This window comes from Opisthocomus hoazin, chromosome 24 (genome assembly GCF_030867145.1).
Source record: "Opisthocomus hoazin isolate bOpiHoa1 chromosome 24, bOpiHoa1.hap1, whole genome shotgun sequence".
NCBI lineage: Eukaryota > Metazoa > Chordata > Aves > Opisthocomiformes > Opisthocomidae > Opisthocomus > Opisthocomus hoazin.
The window spans coordinates 271119-286977 of record NC_134437.1 but is presented as its reverse complement, the minus strand read 5'-3'; the positions used below and the strand labels follow the sequence as shown (position 1 = coordinate 286977).

The window sequence follows — 15859 nt, the reverse complement described above, 5'->3', positions numbered from 1 at the left end:
GGGAGGGGGGAGGGAGCGGGGCGGGCCCGCGCAGCCGCAGTGCGGGCCCGGCCGGCCGCGATGCTCCCGGTGCCGCCGCTGCTCGGTGCCCCGGGGGGGCCCGGCCGCTGCCCGGGTCCGGCGGGCCCCACCGTCGCGGGACAGCGGCTGGCGCGGTGCGCGCTGCGGGAGGCCGAGACCCGCGCCCTCGCCTGCCGGGCCCCGCCGCCGCGCTGGGCTGGGCCCCGGGCGGCCGGGAGCGGGAGGCCGGCTGCTGGGCGGCGGGCGCTGCCGGCGGCACGCTGACCCCCACCGCCGCTCGACCGCTGCCCGGGGGACCCGGCCTCCGGGGAGCCCCGCGGCGTCTCGGTCCTGCTCGACGTCCGGTGTCAGGCCCGCGGCGCTGGCCCCGGGGCCACTGACGGAGCAGAGGCGGCTGAGAAGCGCTCCTGGCCGCTCCGGGACGAGCCCTGCTGCCGGCCGTGCTGCTCACTGCCTGGATCAGCCGGAGATCCTGCAGGCCGGTGCCCGCTGCGAGGAGGCCGAGGGTGTGGGGCTGCTCCTGGTGCTCTCGGTGCTGGCGCAAGCCAACGTGTCCGGCAGCGTCGCCTGGGCAGACTGGGACAGGTGCGTGATGGCCAACACCTCCGAGTCCCTCCTCGCAGGCGCCGCGCGCTACCCGGCGCTGGCCAACCACTCACTCCGCGTCCACCTCGGCGGCACGGGCAGCAACTTCTCGGTCAGCGCGGCCAACAGCGTGGGCGTCACCACCGCCTCCCTCCTGCTCGCAGGTAGGCGTCGGGGCGGGCGCGGGCAGCGGCCCGGCGCAGGGGTGCTGAGGGTCTCTGCCCCACGCAGGTCTGCTGGATGCCCGCGTGGAGCTGCCCCTCCTGGGCGTCGGCGTCGGAGCCGCCCTGGCCCTGGGCGCCCTGCTCAGCCTGGGCTCCTGCGCCGCCTGCTTGGCGTGGCGCCGGGCCAAGCCGGTGCCGGGTACGGAGCGAGCGGGAGGGAGCAGCCCGCTCCACCGGTGCTCCCGTTGCAGCGGCTCCGAGCACCCGCGGCCACGGGGTGCGTGCCTGCCCCGCCAGACCCGGTCCCTGCCACCTGACCTGCGCCTCGCCGACCTCGTGCAGGAGGCCGGGGGTAAGACCCCGCGGTGCCCGCGCAGGGGGATACGCGGGGCCGCAGGTCCTGCCCGGGCGGGGGGCTAGGTGTCCCGGCTCTCACCCCTTTCTGTCCTCACAGCTTCCCCCGAGGACACCGGAGCCAGTGCCGGGGGAGAGGAGAGCGCCCGGCCAGGGCCGGAGAACTCCCTGGTCATCTGCAAGCACGGTGAGGTGGCGCAGGCAGGCGAGCGGCCCCGAAAACCGTGCTGGGAGGACGCTGGCCTCCACGGCTGCCCTGAAAGGCGACGGCAGCGAGCTGTCTTCATGCTGCAGGTTTTGTCCAGCTCCTGACGTCCGGGCGCATCTACAAAGTGCCCAGCGTGAGCAGCAGCGATGAGATCTGGCTGTGAGACGCGGCACGGCGCCCACGAGCCAGGGCTGCCCGGCCCCAGGTACGTACCGGCCTCTGGCAAGGCGCAGCCAGGGCGGCCGTGCTGGGCAGTGGGCGCGGAGCAGCTCCCGGCTCTACGTTAAGATGCGCACTGCAGGCCGCGGTAGCTGCGCCGTTAGCCAAGGCACGTTTTTACGTAGCCCGTGTGCTTTACAAATAGACTATTACCATCAAAACGCATCAAAGCTGTTTATAGCCAGGCTCTGCCAAGCTGCTAGCGCCGCGATTCTTCCCGGGATAAGGCCCAGCACCTTGCTTTAGCAGCTTCTTGGCCTGCTCGCTGCGTGGTCCTCCCCGCCCCTGCCAGGGCTGTGGCAGGCAGGTGGGCAGCAGCGTGGCAGGCGCTGGAATCATCCCAGCTGCAATAAACTAAACTCGAGCGTCTGCGTGGTGCCACGCTGGTTATTTCTCCTTGGCGGTAGCTACAGGGCTTGAGAATAGAGAAGGAGGCTCAATAATACGGGGCAGAGGAGATTCGAGATCCCCGGGTCAGGCCTGGGAACACGCTGGGCAGATCCCAGGGCTGTGTCTGGGCACAGAGTTTTTCTCGCTTGCCACAGCACTCGTGGCGTGTGCTTGAGGAGCCTCCGCTCTGCAGCGCCTGTGGCACCGGGAGCCTGGCCTTGGGAAGAGTGGGTTTAATGCTGAGCTGCTTGGGGACAGTCAAAAATGGAGCGATCAGGCAGCTTCTGCAATAAATGCAATGAGTGAAGTCCTGCTTTACGAATGCAGCACCTGAGCAGCATCTGTAAAACCAGGGAGGCTTCTCAAGGGCGGTGAGTTGCTTCACAGGCTGCTTTAGTCCGCTCTCGGTGTCCAGCAGCAGACGTCCATCCAGGAGATGACGGTTTAACGTGAAGCTTCAAGTAAAGCTTAACACTTCTGCGTCTGCCGCCTGGGGAGGTGGGTTGGGCGGCGGGCTCCTGCCCTTCTTCCCGTCAGCCAGGGGCTTGAAATGCTGCAGGGGAGAGAATGCGTTAGTGCAAGGATTTGACTCTCGTTAATTAGAGTACACGCGTGCATCTGAAGCCGCTTCCACTCCGTATGAGCCGTGCGTGCCGCAGGCAGCGAGAGCCTCGCGTTAGCCCCTGGGGCTTCAGAGCCTGCTCCGCCTGCACTCAGCAGAGTCACCCTGACGTCGGTGGGAAAAGCATTCTGGGCTTACGCAGGACTGCTAAACAACATGGCATCCCACCCTTGTGGCGCACCAGAGGCTCCTTTGTAACGCTGAGGCACCGGGGAAACAAGGAGCTTAGAAAATCTTCTTTGGACCCCTTTATGGTGGCCTCCCAGCCCTTTCCAAAGACCACAGCACGGCAAAGCCAAAGGTGAGGTGAGCAGCTTTGCAGTGCTGCCAGCTGGGTGAGCGGTGCCTGACTGGGGTCGCTCACCTGCGAGTTCTTGAACTCCGAGTAGAGGGAGAAGAGGACGTGCAGAGGCTGGATCCGACTCTTGTACACGGGGATGTCCAGAGTGGCTACGAGCGAGAGCAGAAGTGCGTGAGGGCGGCTGGGCCGCACCACCCTGCAAGGAGTGCTGCCAGGACAGGCTGAGCGTCCCACTGCCCCCGACGACGTGGGCCTTCGCTCAGCAAAGCCTGCGGGCGCCTGCGGTACAGGGGTCCGCTTCCTGCTGAAGGCAGCAGAGAACGATCGTGGCTGCGCCAGGCTCAGCCTGCACCTGGAGCTCTCTTGCTTTAGTGAGACGCTGCCAGGCCAGCAGCGCCTGCGTCTGCAGCACAGTCTGCCCTGCTTACCACAGATCATGTCGACGTATTCGGCCAGGTCGCAGTTCATCTCGGCGGTCGGGAGGCCCACCTGGAACAGACGGGGCTGTCAGCTCTGCTCCCGCGCGGCGAGAGCCCCAGGGCACGCGCTGACCTCGGGCCGAGCACAGAGGCCACCCGGGCAGCAGCCAGGAATAATTCAGGCGTGAGGCTGCTCCCGTCTGACGGCGAGGGAGGAACAAGCACAAACGGGCCGGGCCGCGGGCAAAGCGCTCAGAATGGAACCAGAGCCCCGCTTTCACGGAAGGCGGTCTCTAACACCCCACGCCGAGCTAACCGCTTACAGCCCGGACAACGTACCTTTCCCAAGAGCTCCTCAAACTCCGGTGACCATTCCTGCATGAGGGTCTCGATGTCAGGCATTGGCCTGCCAGGGAACAAAAGAACACGAACTTCAGGATCACACGCGACTGAAATGGCTTCCCACTGCCAGACTGCCGTAACCGGGACAGCCTGCGTTCCAGCCAGCTGCGAGAGAGCTGCCCGTCTGCTGAAGGTCAACACGGGCACTTCTACGGATCACAACAAGCCCAAGCCTGCCACGTTGCAAGTTCTGTGTGCTAGCTGATAAACTAATTCAAGGTACGTGCGTAAGGAGAAGCGCAGAGAGGGAAGCGGAGCGCCCCGCACACCTGCATGGTAGGGCTGCCCAGAAAATCGGCACGCCTTCTCCCTCTGGGAGGTGTTCTGGGAGTTGTCTCAGCGCTCCTCGACCTGCTGCCAGCCCCCGCTGACCTGCGCTTGCGCTGCACGAGCGCGCGCGAGGCAGAGCTGATGCCACGGCTCACCTGGTGTAATGGACTGTGGCAGGAGGTTTGCAGCGGTGCAGTTCACTGATGCTTTCAATCCAGCTGTCAATGGCCTTGGGGTTCTTATCTGCATTCTCCACAGTCTTCACTTTTAACTGCTGCTAAAACCAAAAATGTAAAGCATTTTATTCCACCACCTAGAAGCATTTTGTGGTGTTTGGGAGTTTTTTTGTGAACCCTGTGTTCGCTCCCGATTAACCAAGCGTTTTCTCTGTCCTAGTTGCACTCTACCAACAGATTTCTGCAGACAGAAGAGCAGCCAGGGAGCAAAATGGAGAGGAAAACCAGGCAGTGACAACCAAAAGGAAACAGATCCGCAGTTTGCACCAAGACTTGCCTGAAGCAAGGCTTGGCTTAGACCTGTTGAAGTTTAAAGCTGGAGGTTAAAGAAAAAGGTTTGTTTTTTTCTGCCTTGAAAGCCAAGTTATCAGTTGTGCTGCAACACCGTAGTCACACAGAGACAAAAGTAAAATGCAATGGTTTTTGCTACAGCCAGTGCGCAGCAAGTGCCCCCTCCCTCTCCACGACTCACTGTGGTGGTGTGCTGCTTGGAGTTCTCCGTCAGCCAAAGGGAGAGCACGGTGGGATCCGACTGCTTGGTCGACGGCTCGTCCAGGACCAGCAGGCCGAGGTTATCAGGCTTGCCGTCGGGACGGGGAACCTGCAGATAAACGGAGACCCCGTTTTCTACAGCAGTCCAGAGCGGATGGGGACAAACTTTTTGGTGGGGCCTGATGTGACAGTGCAAGCGGTAATGGTTTTAAACCAAAGGAGGGTAGATTTAGACTGGATATAGGGAAGAAACATTTTACACTGATGGTGGTGAAACGCTGGCCCAGCTCGCCCAGCGAGGTGGCAGATGCCCTGTCCCTAGAAACATTCCCGGCCAGGTTGGACGGGGCTCTGAGCCACCTGATCGAGTTGAAGATGTCCCTGCTCGCTCCAGGGGGGCTGGATCAGACGGCCTTTAAAGGTCGCTTCCCACCTAAACCATTCGATGACTGAGAAGTTGGGGCTGTTTTGTGCAGAGCCTCCCTGCAGTTTAACAGTCAGGCCCTAGAAGGAGTTGGTAGGCACGCTCTCTTGAGAACGCGTTGTTAGTACAGCGCTACCTGAAAAGCACAAGGTGTTGGACGAGGGAAAGCACATCCCTCGCCCCAAGCTGTGTGTGCGCTGTTTGAGAGGTGACTGAACCGCTGAGCACAGTTTCCCAGGTCTCTCGGTCGTTATCTCAGACAGCGCAGGGCAAAGGCGCACAGCGCCGCAGGGACGGGCCGGCCTCTGCAGCCCCGCTCGCACCGACGCCGCGCTCCGTTTCAGCTGGTGCGGCAGGAGGTTCAGAGGGACCTGAAGCAACTGTACCTTAAGGAACGCGTCAATGTCTCCAACGGCAGGAATAAAGTCTGGAATGAAAGGCTGCAGTTTGTGCTCCATCTCTATGGTCTTGGGAGTGTACCTGGAAAAAACCACCACCACAGCGTGGGTGACTGGGAACTGTCCTGCAAAACTTGCCAGGAGAAGTGACAGAAAGGAGAGCCCAGAGCGGCCAAAACCCCCTTCCGCTCACCTCTTGATGTACTCAAAGAGTTCTTTGATTTCGGAAGATACTGGCAGGTAGTTGTAATCTGCTAGATTGAAGTCCCTAAAGAGAGGAAGAGGAACGTGGGCAAAGACTAGCTTGTGGTAGGTTCTGTACAAGCAGGAGCCGCGACCCAGCTGTGCCAGAGTCACGAAGAAAGCTGAGACACCAGGCAGCCAGTCCTCTCGCAAAAAGGCTTCTTGCACGCGGAGAACACTACCAGGCTGTGCTTCGCCATGGGCCTCCCAGCCAAAAACCCAGCACTGCCGTGATTGTGGAGGCTCGTGGGGGGGGTGTCAAAGGTGAAGGAACCGCTTTCCAGGGCCACCCGGGTATGAGCAAGAGGAGTTGCCTGTCCCGATGCCCACGGGCAAGCCAGCAAAGCCAAGAGGGCCTGTCCGACACCCGCCTGGCACCGCAGCCCGGCTCTCGGGCCGGTAGTGCCGCTTACCCCTCGAGCGCAGCGCCGTGCGCCTCCGAGCCATCCTCCGAGTCGGTCTCGGAGGAATCCTCATCCTCCTCCGAGTCGTCGTCGTCGTCATCGTCCTCATCCTCGCTGAGGGCGGCGGGGGAGGCGGGGCGGGCCGCCGCCTCCTCCTAGGCGAGAGGGACCGGGCCTAACCGGGCGGCTCAGCGGGCCGGGCCCCCCGCCGCCGGCCCCGCGCCTACCTGGCCGCCGCTGCCCTCCTCCTCGCTGCTGCGATCGCCCGCCTCGGGCAGCCCCGGCCGGCGGGAGCCCCGGGGCCGGCCCGCGCCCCCCGCCCGCGGCGAGCGGGCCCCGGCCGCCGTCCCCGCCGCGCCGCCCGCCACCTCGGCCTCCGGCAGGTCCAGGCTCTCGTCGTACGGCTGGTTCTCCACCAGTCGGGTCTAGGCAGAGGGGCGCGGTGAGGCGGCGGTGCGGCCCGGCCCGGGCCGGCCCTGCCCGGGGCCCGGCGCCCCGCTCACCTCCACCGCCGGCCGCTCCGCCATGCCGGCCCGCCGCCGCCCCGCCGCCGTCGCCATGGCGACCCGCCCGCCTCGCTCGCCCGTGGCCGGCTAGAGCGGCCCGTCCCCCGCGGCGCCCCCTGGCGGGCGGGGTGGGTGCCGCCGCCCGCCGCTCCACCGCCCCGCCCCGCCCCGCCCCGCCCTGCCCCGCGCGCCGTGCGCGACGCTGCTTCCGGCTGGGGACGTGGCTCGGCGCCGCCATCTTGTGGGGCTGCCCGAGGGGACGCGGAGCGCTGAGGGAGCGCGGAGCCCAGCGCCGCCGCCGCCGCCATGGTAAGGGCCGCCCGCGGCCGGCCGCTCGCCGCCGCGGCAGAGCGGGGCTGGGGGGAGCGCCGGGTGGCGTCCCGGGTGGGGACCCGGCCCGGCCCCTCCCCACCGCGGCCGCAGGCCGGCCGCTCGCCCAGGCCTGGGCCCGGGCGCAGGCCCGTGCCGGAGCCGCGGGGCAGAGCCGGGCGCTGCGGCCCGGGGAGGCGGTTGGCGGCCTCCGGGGCGAGCGGGGCGCGCAGAGCGGCGGAGCCCGGCGCACGGATCCGCGGGGACCGCAGGCTGGGGCCTGAGGGTGGTCCCCTCGAGCGCCGGTGCGGAGGGCGACGCTGGGAGCCGGCTCCCTCCGGGGCTGGCCCCGCTGCCCGGGTTGCCGGCCGGCTCGGTCAGCGGAGGCCGGCGCACCGGTCCGTCCGCGAGCAGAGCTGCGCGCCCCCGGGCAGCGGGGGTCCCGGCTGCCGGCCCGCGCCGTGGTCTGAGCGCTGCGGGGAGCGCTTGCGGAGAGGAAGCTTGTTTCTGAGCTGCGAGTACTTCGGGCTGTGGGGCTGCCCCGGTGGTGGAGCTGCAGGGCCCCGGGGCAGCCTGAAAGAGCCTGGCGCCCTTAGCAGGGCACCCACGCCGGGCACTGTCGACCTGGGGCTGGGAATCGGTCTGTGCTGGAGTACTTGCCTCGCTGTTAGACAGCTGTTAGTAACAGCGGCCGGGGATGTAACAGATCTCGAGTGCAGAAACTGCATTACCCTGACAAAATTAGTTCAGAAGCCGATCTGCGAGAAAGAAATGTGAGGAGGAAGTCTTGGTAGTCTGGGAGAATGAGAAAATGTAGGCTGGCAGTTGCCTTGCTACCTTTTTATTGTTGGTGCGATAACATCTCCGAAGTGCCCGGGAGAGTCATCCAGCGGCTGCGATTAATATAGCTGCCAATATCTTGTTAACCTGGCTGTACTGTAAACGGGCACTGGGAAGAAATGTCATGTTTTAAAACGTTCCTAGATTTAGTTGTATGCTGGGGCCGGACTGACAGAAAACTCGGGCACCTGGATCCTCGCCTGAGGTGTCTTGGGGGGAGGGGGGGTTGTCACACCTCTGTGTGTGTGTAGGAACGGGCTGATTCTTCCGTGTCTGCTTGACCGGAGCATTGAGAGCTGTTGTTCAGGGTAACCCAGGAACAGAAAGCAGACTGGAGAGAGGGAAAAGCGGAGGTGGATCTGCTCTTAGCGTAGTTCCGTTCCTGGTGCTGGTTACAGGAAAAGACTTAAAGTCGTGCTTAAGGAAAATGAGCAACCGCACGGTACGCGCAAAGGTGAAACGTAGTTGGAAGCGATCCTTTCTTTGAGGGAGCCGTGCTGCACTCGCTGAGGCTGCATGGTGTGGGAGGCCCGACTAACCAGTGCTCGCCTTCCCCGCAGGTGCTGTTGGCAGCAGCCGTCTGCACGAAGGCGGGGAAGGCCATCGTCTCCCGGCAGTTCGTGGAGATGACCCGGACCCGCATCGAGGGGCTGCTGGCGGCTTTCCCGAAGCTGATGAACACGGGGAAGCAGCACACTTTTGTGGAAACGGAGAGCGTGCGGTACGTCTATCAGCCGATGGAGAAGCTCTACATGGTGCTGATCACCACCAAGAACAGCAACATCCTGGAAGACCTAGAAACACTCCGGCTCTTCTCTAGAGTGGTAAGGAGCTGTCGCTTAACGCAGGGTTGGCACGTGTGTGGCCTCAAACGGCCTGGTTACAAGGGAGCCTGTTGGTGAGCTGTTGCTGAAGTGCTGTCTGCCTCCACCTGGCCATTTGATTTTCCAGAGGCTCTTCCTGACCTGGAAGTAAGCCTTGAAGTTTCGGTGGTATTCTTGAACTACATGTAAAAAATCCTTGGTTGCATTTCAGCTGGTGAGACCAAAGGGTCATGTTGGAAATTTAGCAGTAAATATTCTCTGTGTTCTTACGATGATACCCGTATTCCTTCTGAAAATACCGTGACCTTACAATATACGGTTATCAGAAGTACAGCACTAGTTCAAATGCGCTTCTGAGCAGCGAGTTTTTGCAGCTGTCTTCATGCAAGCAAAGGATCTTCAGGAAATTCACTGGCCTCGGTGTGTGTTGAGGTTCCTCCGAGTTTGTGTTACAGCTTAACTAAAAGGTTGTATTAAGTATTTTAGTGTAGAGAAAGTAATAATGGCAAAACTTGATCTTCATACGAATACTCCTTTAAAATGTTTGCCCCTCACGAACTAGATCCCTGAATATTGTCGGGCTCTGGAGGAGAATGAGATCTCCGAGCACTGCTTCGACCTGATTTTTGCCTTTGATGAAATTGTTGCCCTGGGCTACCGCGAAAACGTAAACCTGGCACAGATTCGGACCTTCACTGAGATGGACTCGCATGAAGAAAAGGTGTTCCGAGCTGTCCGAGAGGTGAGCGGGAACAACTGCAAGCCTGGTGTGGCAGGGTCCCGCCCTGTGTGGGGAACGCTGCTTTTTTTGTACAAGGGTGTTACTCCACTTTGGTAGGGGCTGTAAAATTATGTAGCTTTTCTATAAACTAAATGCCTGTCTTGTTTCCTTTTGCTTTGCGGTAGGCTCATGAGCAAACACGCGTGGTGTTGCTGTTGTGTGAATGGAGATTGCAAAGCTCTGACAGGCTCTTGTCTTTTCTTTCAGACTCAGGAGCGCGAAGCAAAAGCTGAGATGCGCCGTAAAGCGAAGGAACTGCAGCAGGCCAGGAGGGACGCGGAGAGACAGGGCAAAAAGGCGCCCGGTTTTGGTGGCTTTGGTAGCTCGGCCGTGTCTGGGGGCACAACGGCGGCGATGATCACAGAGACCATCATTGAAACCGAGAAGCCCAAAGTGGCACCAGCGCCTGCCAGGTAGGTGTACAGTAGGTAGCAAGCGTTCCTTGGAGCCAGCAGCGGCTGAGACCACGTGCCCCAGTAAAGGCTCTCTGACACAGGTTCTTTGTCTGTGTCCCGGAGTTCGGTTACTGTACAGGTAGAGATTGTTGTGCCTTCGTGAAGCCTCCCCTTGGCTTTAACAGTCGGCGTGTGTTTAACTCTGAGCCTGTAATGTGGGTGCTCGTAGGCCGGTATATGTTGCATATTCTTGAGACACAACACCCCCCCCCTTTTATTATAGAGGAGGATTTGTGCTGTGTACCACAGTAGCATCCCGTAGTCCCTCTGGAGTCTTTGATGGGCAATGGGCTTCTCATTTAGTGTGTGCAAAAGAGGTTCCAGCTACTGGCAGTAAGGAGAACAGAACCCATGTCTAAATTGTAACTGAGCACCCCGCCTGTGAGATTGTCAGTTTACTGCGTGTTCTCCCCAAAAAAAGTCTGTAGAGGTGAATGCTGTGTTGCTGGGATAGGCGGGTTACAACACCGAGATAACCGAGGAAGGAGGATTCTGTTGCCGTGAGCTGACTCGGAGATTTCTTATGCCTTGTGTTTAGGCCTTCGGGTCCCAGTAAAGCCTTGAAACTTGGTGCTAAGGGGAAGGAGGTGGACAACTTCGTGGACAAGCTGAAATCAGAAGGAGAAAATATCATGACTTCAGTAGGCAAGCGCTCTACAGAAGCAACCAAAGTTCTTGCTCCTCCCGTTAACGTGGAGAGGTAGGTATTGCCCTTGCTTTGAGAGCAGTCTCCTCGCAGCACTCGGTGCGATGCACGTGTTGATTCGTGGGCAAGCTTCCTGCTTAGTTCTCGGAGCGGGCTTGCTCCTGCCGTTCAGGCTCCATGTGCTCACTTGGCATGTTAATTTTAAGAGATGGTGGGCAAGATCTTGGAAAGCGCGGCAGCAAAAGAGCGGATAACTGGCCTGATGAGGAATCACCTTAACCGAAGCGGGTGTACAACCACTGTTTCGCTGAGGCTGGGCATTTTCCTATGCCTGTTTCCCAGTGTCGTGCCTTCAGATGGCTTAAAATAGCTGCCGTTTTTCCCGTTCCCCAGACACAAAGAGTTCTGCCTCGTTGCGGCTTAGGATGGGAGTGTTCACGGCTCATTTTATGTGCAGCAATTCGGAACTTTTAGTGCTGTGAGCCAGGCCGCTGTACCGCAGAGAGGTTTTGAATGAGCAGCATGTCGAGATGCAGTATTGTTGCCGCTTATCTGGGCTTCCATCCGCTGCAGGCTGGTATCTGTGGAGCTGCCTGCCCTCGAGTTAAGCTGTCGGAGCAGCATTAGCATCCGCTGCACTATCCCTGCTGTTCCGTTTGGGGCCATCACGCTTTTGGGAACACCTGCTCATTACATGTAGCCTGCCCTTGCTGAGCACTGGTCTCTCGTCTCGCCTGTTAGATGCCAAGTGCAGGACTTGAGATAGCTGCTTTTTTTCCTGTCTGTCTAGTGTACACATGAAAATAGAGGAGAAAATTTCCTTGACTTGTGGCCGTGACGGAGGGTTGCAGAACATGGAGCTGCACGGCATGATCATGCTGCACATCTCAGATGACAAGTTTGCACGGATCCGCCTGCATGTAGAAAATGAAGACAAGAGGGGGGTGCAGCTGCAGGTAAAGCCTGTTTGGTGTCCTGTGCTGTTGAACATGCTTTTGCTACTCTCCAGGGCAAAATGCTGGAAATACTCGAGTGTGTTAGTGTCCTGCGTTCTTCTCTAAGCCTTCTCAGCAGATGTGTTGAAACTGGGAGTAGTCCCCGCAGACATTACCGCAGCACAAATGCAGGGCCAGCTCATGCTCAAAAGATTGAAGTTCACTTGAGAAGTCGGGTCCCCTGCTCTTGCCTTCCTGCCCTCGGAGCCTTATCTGTCCAGTAGTGCACGTTGGCATGCCATCTGGTCTCACGTGGACTTTGCAGCAGCCCGGTCTGTTGCTCGGCGCTTGTTTATATGATACGAGCTTCAGTTGTTGAGCGGGAGCGTTAGACTTCAGTTACTGTGCCAGCGAGGCACTAATTCATTATCTAGAAGGCCGTTTCTTCTCGGGATTGCTCGTGTCCTGTCACTCCTGTCTCGGAGACAATTCCTGGAGCTGGAGCCCTTGATTGCAGGCAGCGATAGAAACTCAGGCGATTCTTAGAGATGCGTCCTCCCCGTCTCCCTCTCTGTTTGTGTGACCTTTCTGAGCCCTGGAGATCGCTCTGCTTTGATACGCCCTTTCACTTCCTCCTCCTCGCCAAGGGCTTGTCTGTACATCGCTGGCTGCAGGTCTGTTTGCACAGTAGTAGGTTCCTTACCAGCACGTCTCGTAAGCGAGTTCCTGACAGTGCTCCCACATGTGCTGCTTCGGGTGGAAGATGACATCAAACCCAGTGCTGACTCCTGTCTTTCTAGTGTAACTTGAACACTAACTTGCAAAAAAGCTCTGCTTCTGAAAAGCTGCTGACGGTCGCTGTTGTGAAGAGAGAGTACTCACATTGAGTTTGGCTGCTGTCATGTTTATGCGTTAAGGTTGGTGAGAGAAGTCACGTGTTTGGGGCGTCAGGGTGTTCTTCCCAGCAGCGTGAGGGGTTTTTATCTTCAGGAGAAGTGTCCGTTATGGGTCTTCAGGACGGTCTTTGAGATTTTAAGGGTAGTTAAAGTTGTTCTCTGGGTGTCAGACCAGGACATACCTTGCTAGAGTCTCTGGCACAGTGGCAAGTAAAAATCACGGCGGTGTGCATTCTTCTTAGTGGATCGGCATTTTCTGGAAGGAATCCCAGGCTGATAAGCAGATGTGCTCCCGTTGGGCTCCTGAGCAAGGAGCGTAACTGATGTGTATTTTGTCAAGGAAAATGCTGTGGGATGCATAGGCCTGTCTTGCTAGAACTCGCATTACCTCCTTGCGGCTCTCTCCTTAGGCTGAGAGTTACAGCCTGGGCTTGTGTTCCCCTTTCAGACTCACCCAAACGTCGACAAAAAGCTCTTCACTGCAGAATCGCAGATTGGGTTGAAGAACCCAGAGAAGTCATTCCCTATTAACAGCGACGTGGGCGTGCTGAAGTGGAGGTTGCAGACCACTGAAGAGTCCTTCATTCCATTGACAAGTGAGTGCGCGTGCGCCTGGGGGCTCGGGCGGAAGGGGCCGATGATCGTCCACGGGCTGCCGGCCTGTAGCCTGCCGTGCGGCAGCTGGCCTGCCTGGAGCGTGGCACATTGTGAGCTGTTGGAGGCTGCGTGTCTCTGCCGTTGGATAGTCCCTGTTACTCTCCGCAGTGAGCGTTTTATGTGGCGCTCTGGAAGAAAACAAAAAGCTTTTCTTAAAGTTGGGATTTCTTGGGGATGACCAGGCTGTGCTTTTCGAAGTGCGTGGTCTTTTGAAAGCCTGTTCCACGTGGAAAGCCTGCGTGGTTCAGCGTACCGTTTCCATGCCCTCAGTTAACTGCTGGCCGTCGGAGAGCGGGAACAGTTGTGATGTTAACATCGAATACGAGTTGCAAGAGGAGAGCCTAGAGCTGAACGACGTGGTCATCACCATCCCCTTGCCGTAAGTAATGTTCCTTGTCCGGGCAGCGCTCACAAGTGCTGTCCTGGATCTCGGCGGTTCCTCCCCCTTGCTGGTTTGCAGTCTGGCCACACCGACGGGCTGGACAAGCGTGTTCTTAGCTCTGTGCTCGTAAGCTATTATACCTTCTTCTTGCCTGCTCTAGGTCTGGTGTCGGTGCCCCCGTGATTGGGGAGATTGATGGTGAGTATCGCCATGACAGCCGGCGAAATCTCCTCGAGTGGTGCCTGCCAGTGATAGATGCCAAAAACAAGAGTGGCAGCCTGGAGTTCAGCATAGCAGGGCAGCCAAATGACTTCTTCCCTGTGCAAGTCTCCTTCATCTCCAAAAAGAACTATTGCAACATACAGGTATGCTTTGCGGGCGTCGTGTCGCGCTTGTCTCTTTCAAGCCGCCCCAGTCATCCGCTGGCAAAAAACGGCCGTGCTGCAGCGTGTGGGCCCTGCTGTCCGGCGTGGTGAAGGCTTAGGCGTCAGCATGCAGTTGCCTCTGTGTTAGCTGGATTCTGGAGCGGCAGCAGGCAGCTTCGGCTTCCCAGAGCTTGCCTGCAGTTCCAGTTGAGCCTTCATGCCTCCGAGTAATCATTAATTCCCCTCAGACTTTGTTAGAGAATCCATCGGCCTTCTGAGCCAGAACACTTCTTGGCATGTGGCTGGCTGGCTGGCTGGCTGTCCCTGCTGAACTGTAGCGAGCGACAGCTGCTTAACTCCTCGCAGGCCGCTTAGGGCAGGCGCAGTTAACACAGAACATCATTCCCCTGTTTTCAGGCTTCCTGAGAACAAAGAACTTTCTTTCGGGGCTGACTTGGGGTTTGAAAGCGCTGGGTTGGTCCGGTCCTCGTGACCGCCCCAGCGTCAGAAAGCGCCGCGTTGCTGTGCCGGGGAGCAGCGTTTGATGCCGAGCTAACTGCGCCTGTTGTCTCCACAGGTTACCAAAGTGACCCAGGTAGATGGGAACAGCCCTGTAAGGTTTTCCACTGAAACCACCTTCCTGGTGGACAAGTACGAAATCCTGTAATGCCAGCCGTGGGGAATCGCAAAGGAAGAAATTTTTAAATTAAAAAAAAAAAAGAGGCCGAAGTTTATTCTGAATGTTGGGAATGCTGCAGCCCCCTCTCCGCTAAGACACATGGCTCTGTCGGCCATCTGCAGCGTTCCTGGGTCACAGACATTTTTGGCAGAGAACTGACATGCTCGTAGGGGGAAAAGCTACAAATTTCTTTGGCAGATGTTTTCTGACCAGCAGAAAAGCAAGATCTCTGCAGAGAACCTGGCTTTGACACGTCCCCTTCTCTCCTGAAGACGACCAGAGCTCAGTCCCAGAGCCTACCAGACACCGTTCTCTTCCTTTCTGAAGGCTCATGCGCTGTTCCACTATTGGTGCTGCCATTTTAATTTCTCCTCGGCCTTCAACTCTCGTTTCCGTTGATGAAAGCAGGCATTAAGATGACACGTGTGGCGGTGCCTTGCTTCTCTGGACCCTTCCGTCTGGTAGAAGCGGAGCAAGCTGGCCTCGGTTTCAAAGGTGGGAGGGTTGTGGCAGGGGTGTGGAGTGGGGAAGAGGGGCTCTGGCCTTTGGTCCTTTTGCCCTGCACGGTTCCTGCTGTCACTCCAGCCCGGCCGCAGAGCGCTGGCCCTACGCCTGGGCTCGCCTCTCCGGCTGGAGAGGACTCCAGGGTAGCACAGGCTCTGGCTCCTGATGCTCTGCTGCGGGGGGAGAGCGTCCGGAGGGGACTGTCCTGCGCATGGGCTCGCTGCCTGCTGCAGCTGCTGCTGGGCCGGGCTTTGGAGGGAGCTTAATTAGGTCAGAGCCAGCTGCGTGTCCTTCCTGGGGCCCTGGGCTGCCTTGGGAGGCCGGGGGCTTGGCCCACCTCGGTGCAGGCAGCTGTGGAGACCGAGCTGCTCGGCCTCCGTGTCAGTCCTGCCCCGAACCAGTGTTCTTAGCTCCTGCGGACAGGGGAGAAGGAAATGCTTGTTTCCAGAAAACGTTGGGGCTGATCCCAGTGGGAGCAGCACCCTGGTCTCCTGTCCCCCAGCCATTCCTCCCCCGCTGCCTCATGAGCATCGCCCTTCTCGGGGCGCGAGCGTGCCTCGGTTCCCCTGGGGTCCTCTGCCAAAGAAGTTTGTGGTCTCCTCCGTCAGCAGCACCCCGAGGCAAGCGGCCCTGGTCCCTGTCCTGGAGCGGGGGGCGAGCCCCCTTCCCTAGTGCAGTAGGTGACGAACCCCATTAACTCGGCTGCGTCCGGGCGCTGCTTCCCTGTGCGACTGGAGTCGAGGTTAGTTCAGCAGCTGAGGAGCTGTCTTCCCCCTGAAGCGGGCTGGAGGGCAGCGCTGGCGCCGGCCGCGCTCCCGTTCGTGCCCCCGTGCGGCGCTGCCCCGGGCTCCGCGCACATTCCAGTGTACCCCGAGACCCGCGTCCTTAACCCAATAAAGCGTCCTGTAACGGATCGGGCCCGCGTTCT

At 59.6% G+C, this 15859-nt stretch overlaps 3 protein-coding genes and 1 long non-coding RNA gene across 4 annotated transcripts; 3 read left to right on the top strand and 1 right to left on the bottom strand.

Annotated features, from left to right (window-relative positions):
* The first annotated feature begins 57 nt into the window (after nucleotides 1-57).
* TMEM25 (transmembrane protein 25) lies at nucleotides 58-1920 on the top strand. Its single transcript, XM_075442515.1, is given in 7 exon segments — nucleotides 58-202; nucleotides 205-301; nucleotides 303-413; nucleotides 415-770; nucleotides 838-1122; nucleotides 1225-1311; nucleotides 1419-1920. Coding segments are annotated over 7 exon segments (1155 nt in total). The 5' UTR covers nucleotides 58-60; the 3' UTR covers nucleotides 1496-1920.
* IFT46 (intraflagellar transport 46) lies at nucleotides 1712-6732 on the bottom strand. The gene is made up of 11 exons (XM_075442516.1): nucleotides 6656-6732; nucleotides 6380-6577; nucleotides 6162-6307; nucleotides 5699-5773; nucleotides 5494-5587; nucleotides 4664-4792; nucleotides 4111-4232; nucleotides 3623-3689; nucleotides 3293-3353; nucleotides 2928-3013; nucleotides 1712-2494 (listed from the first exon to the last, which is right to left on the bottom strand). Exons 1-11 carry the CDS (start codon nucleotides 6710-6712, stop codon nucleotides 2399-2401), a joined length of 1131 nt encoding a protein of 376 aa, XP_075298631.1. The 5' UTR covers nucleotides 6713-6732; the 3' UTR covers nucleotides 1712-2398.
* On the top strand, nucleotides 3683-4707 carry LOC142364077 (uncharacterized). Its single transcript, XR_012766124.1, has 3 exons — nucleotides 3683-3904; nucleotides 4352-4526; nucleotides 4624-4707. It is a non-coding gene; the product is annotated as an uncharacterized LOC142364077 (long non-coding RNA).
* Nucleotides 6733-6877: 145 nt separating the features above from the next.
* On the top strand, nucleotides 6878-15844 carry ARCN1 (archain 1 coat protein complex I subunit delta). Its single transcript, XM_075442535.1, has 10 exons — nucleotides 6878-6967; nucleotides 8368-8631; nucleotides 9194-9373; nucleotides 9620-9825; nucleotides 10406-10567; nucleotides 11304-11469; nucleotides 12793-12940; nucleotides 13272-13380; nucleotides 13544-13748; nucleotides 14326-15844. The coding sequence occupies exons 1-10, from the start codon at nucleotides 6965-6967 to the stop codon at nucleotides 14413-14415; spliced, it is 1533 nt and encodes a 510-aa protein (XP_075298650.1). The 5' UTR covers nucleotides 6878-6964; the 3' UTR covers nucleotides 14416-15844.
* The last annotated feature ends 15 nt before the right edge of the window (nucleotides 15845-15859 follow it).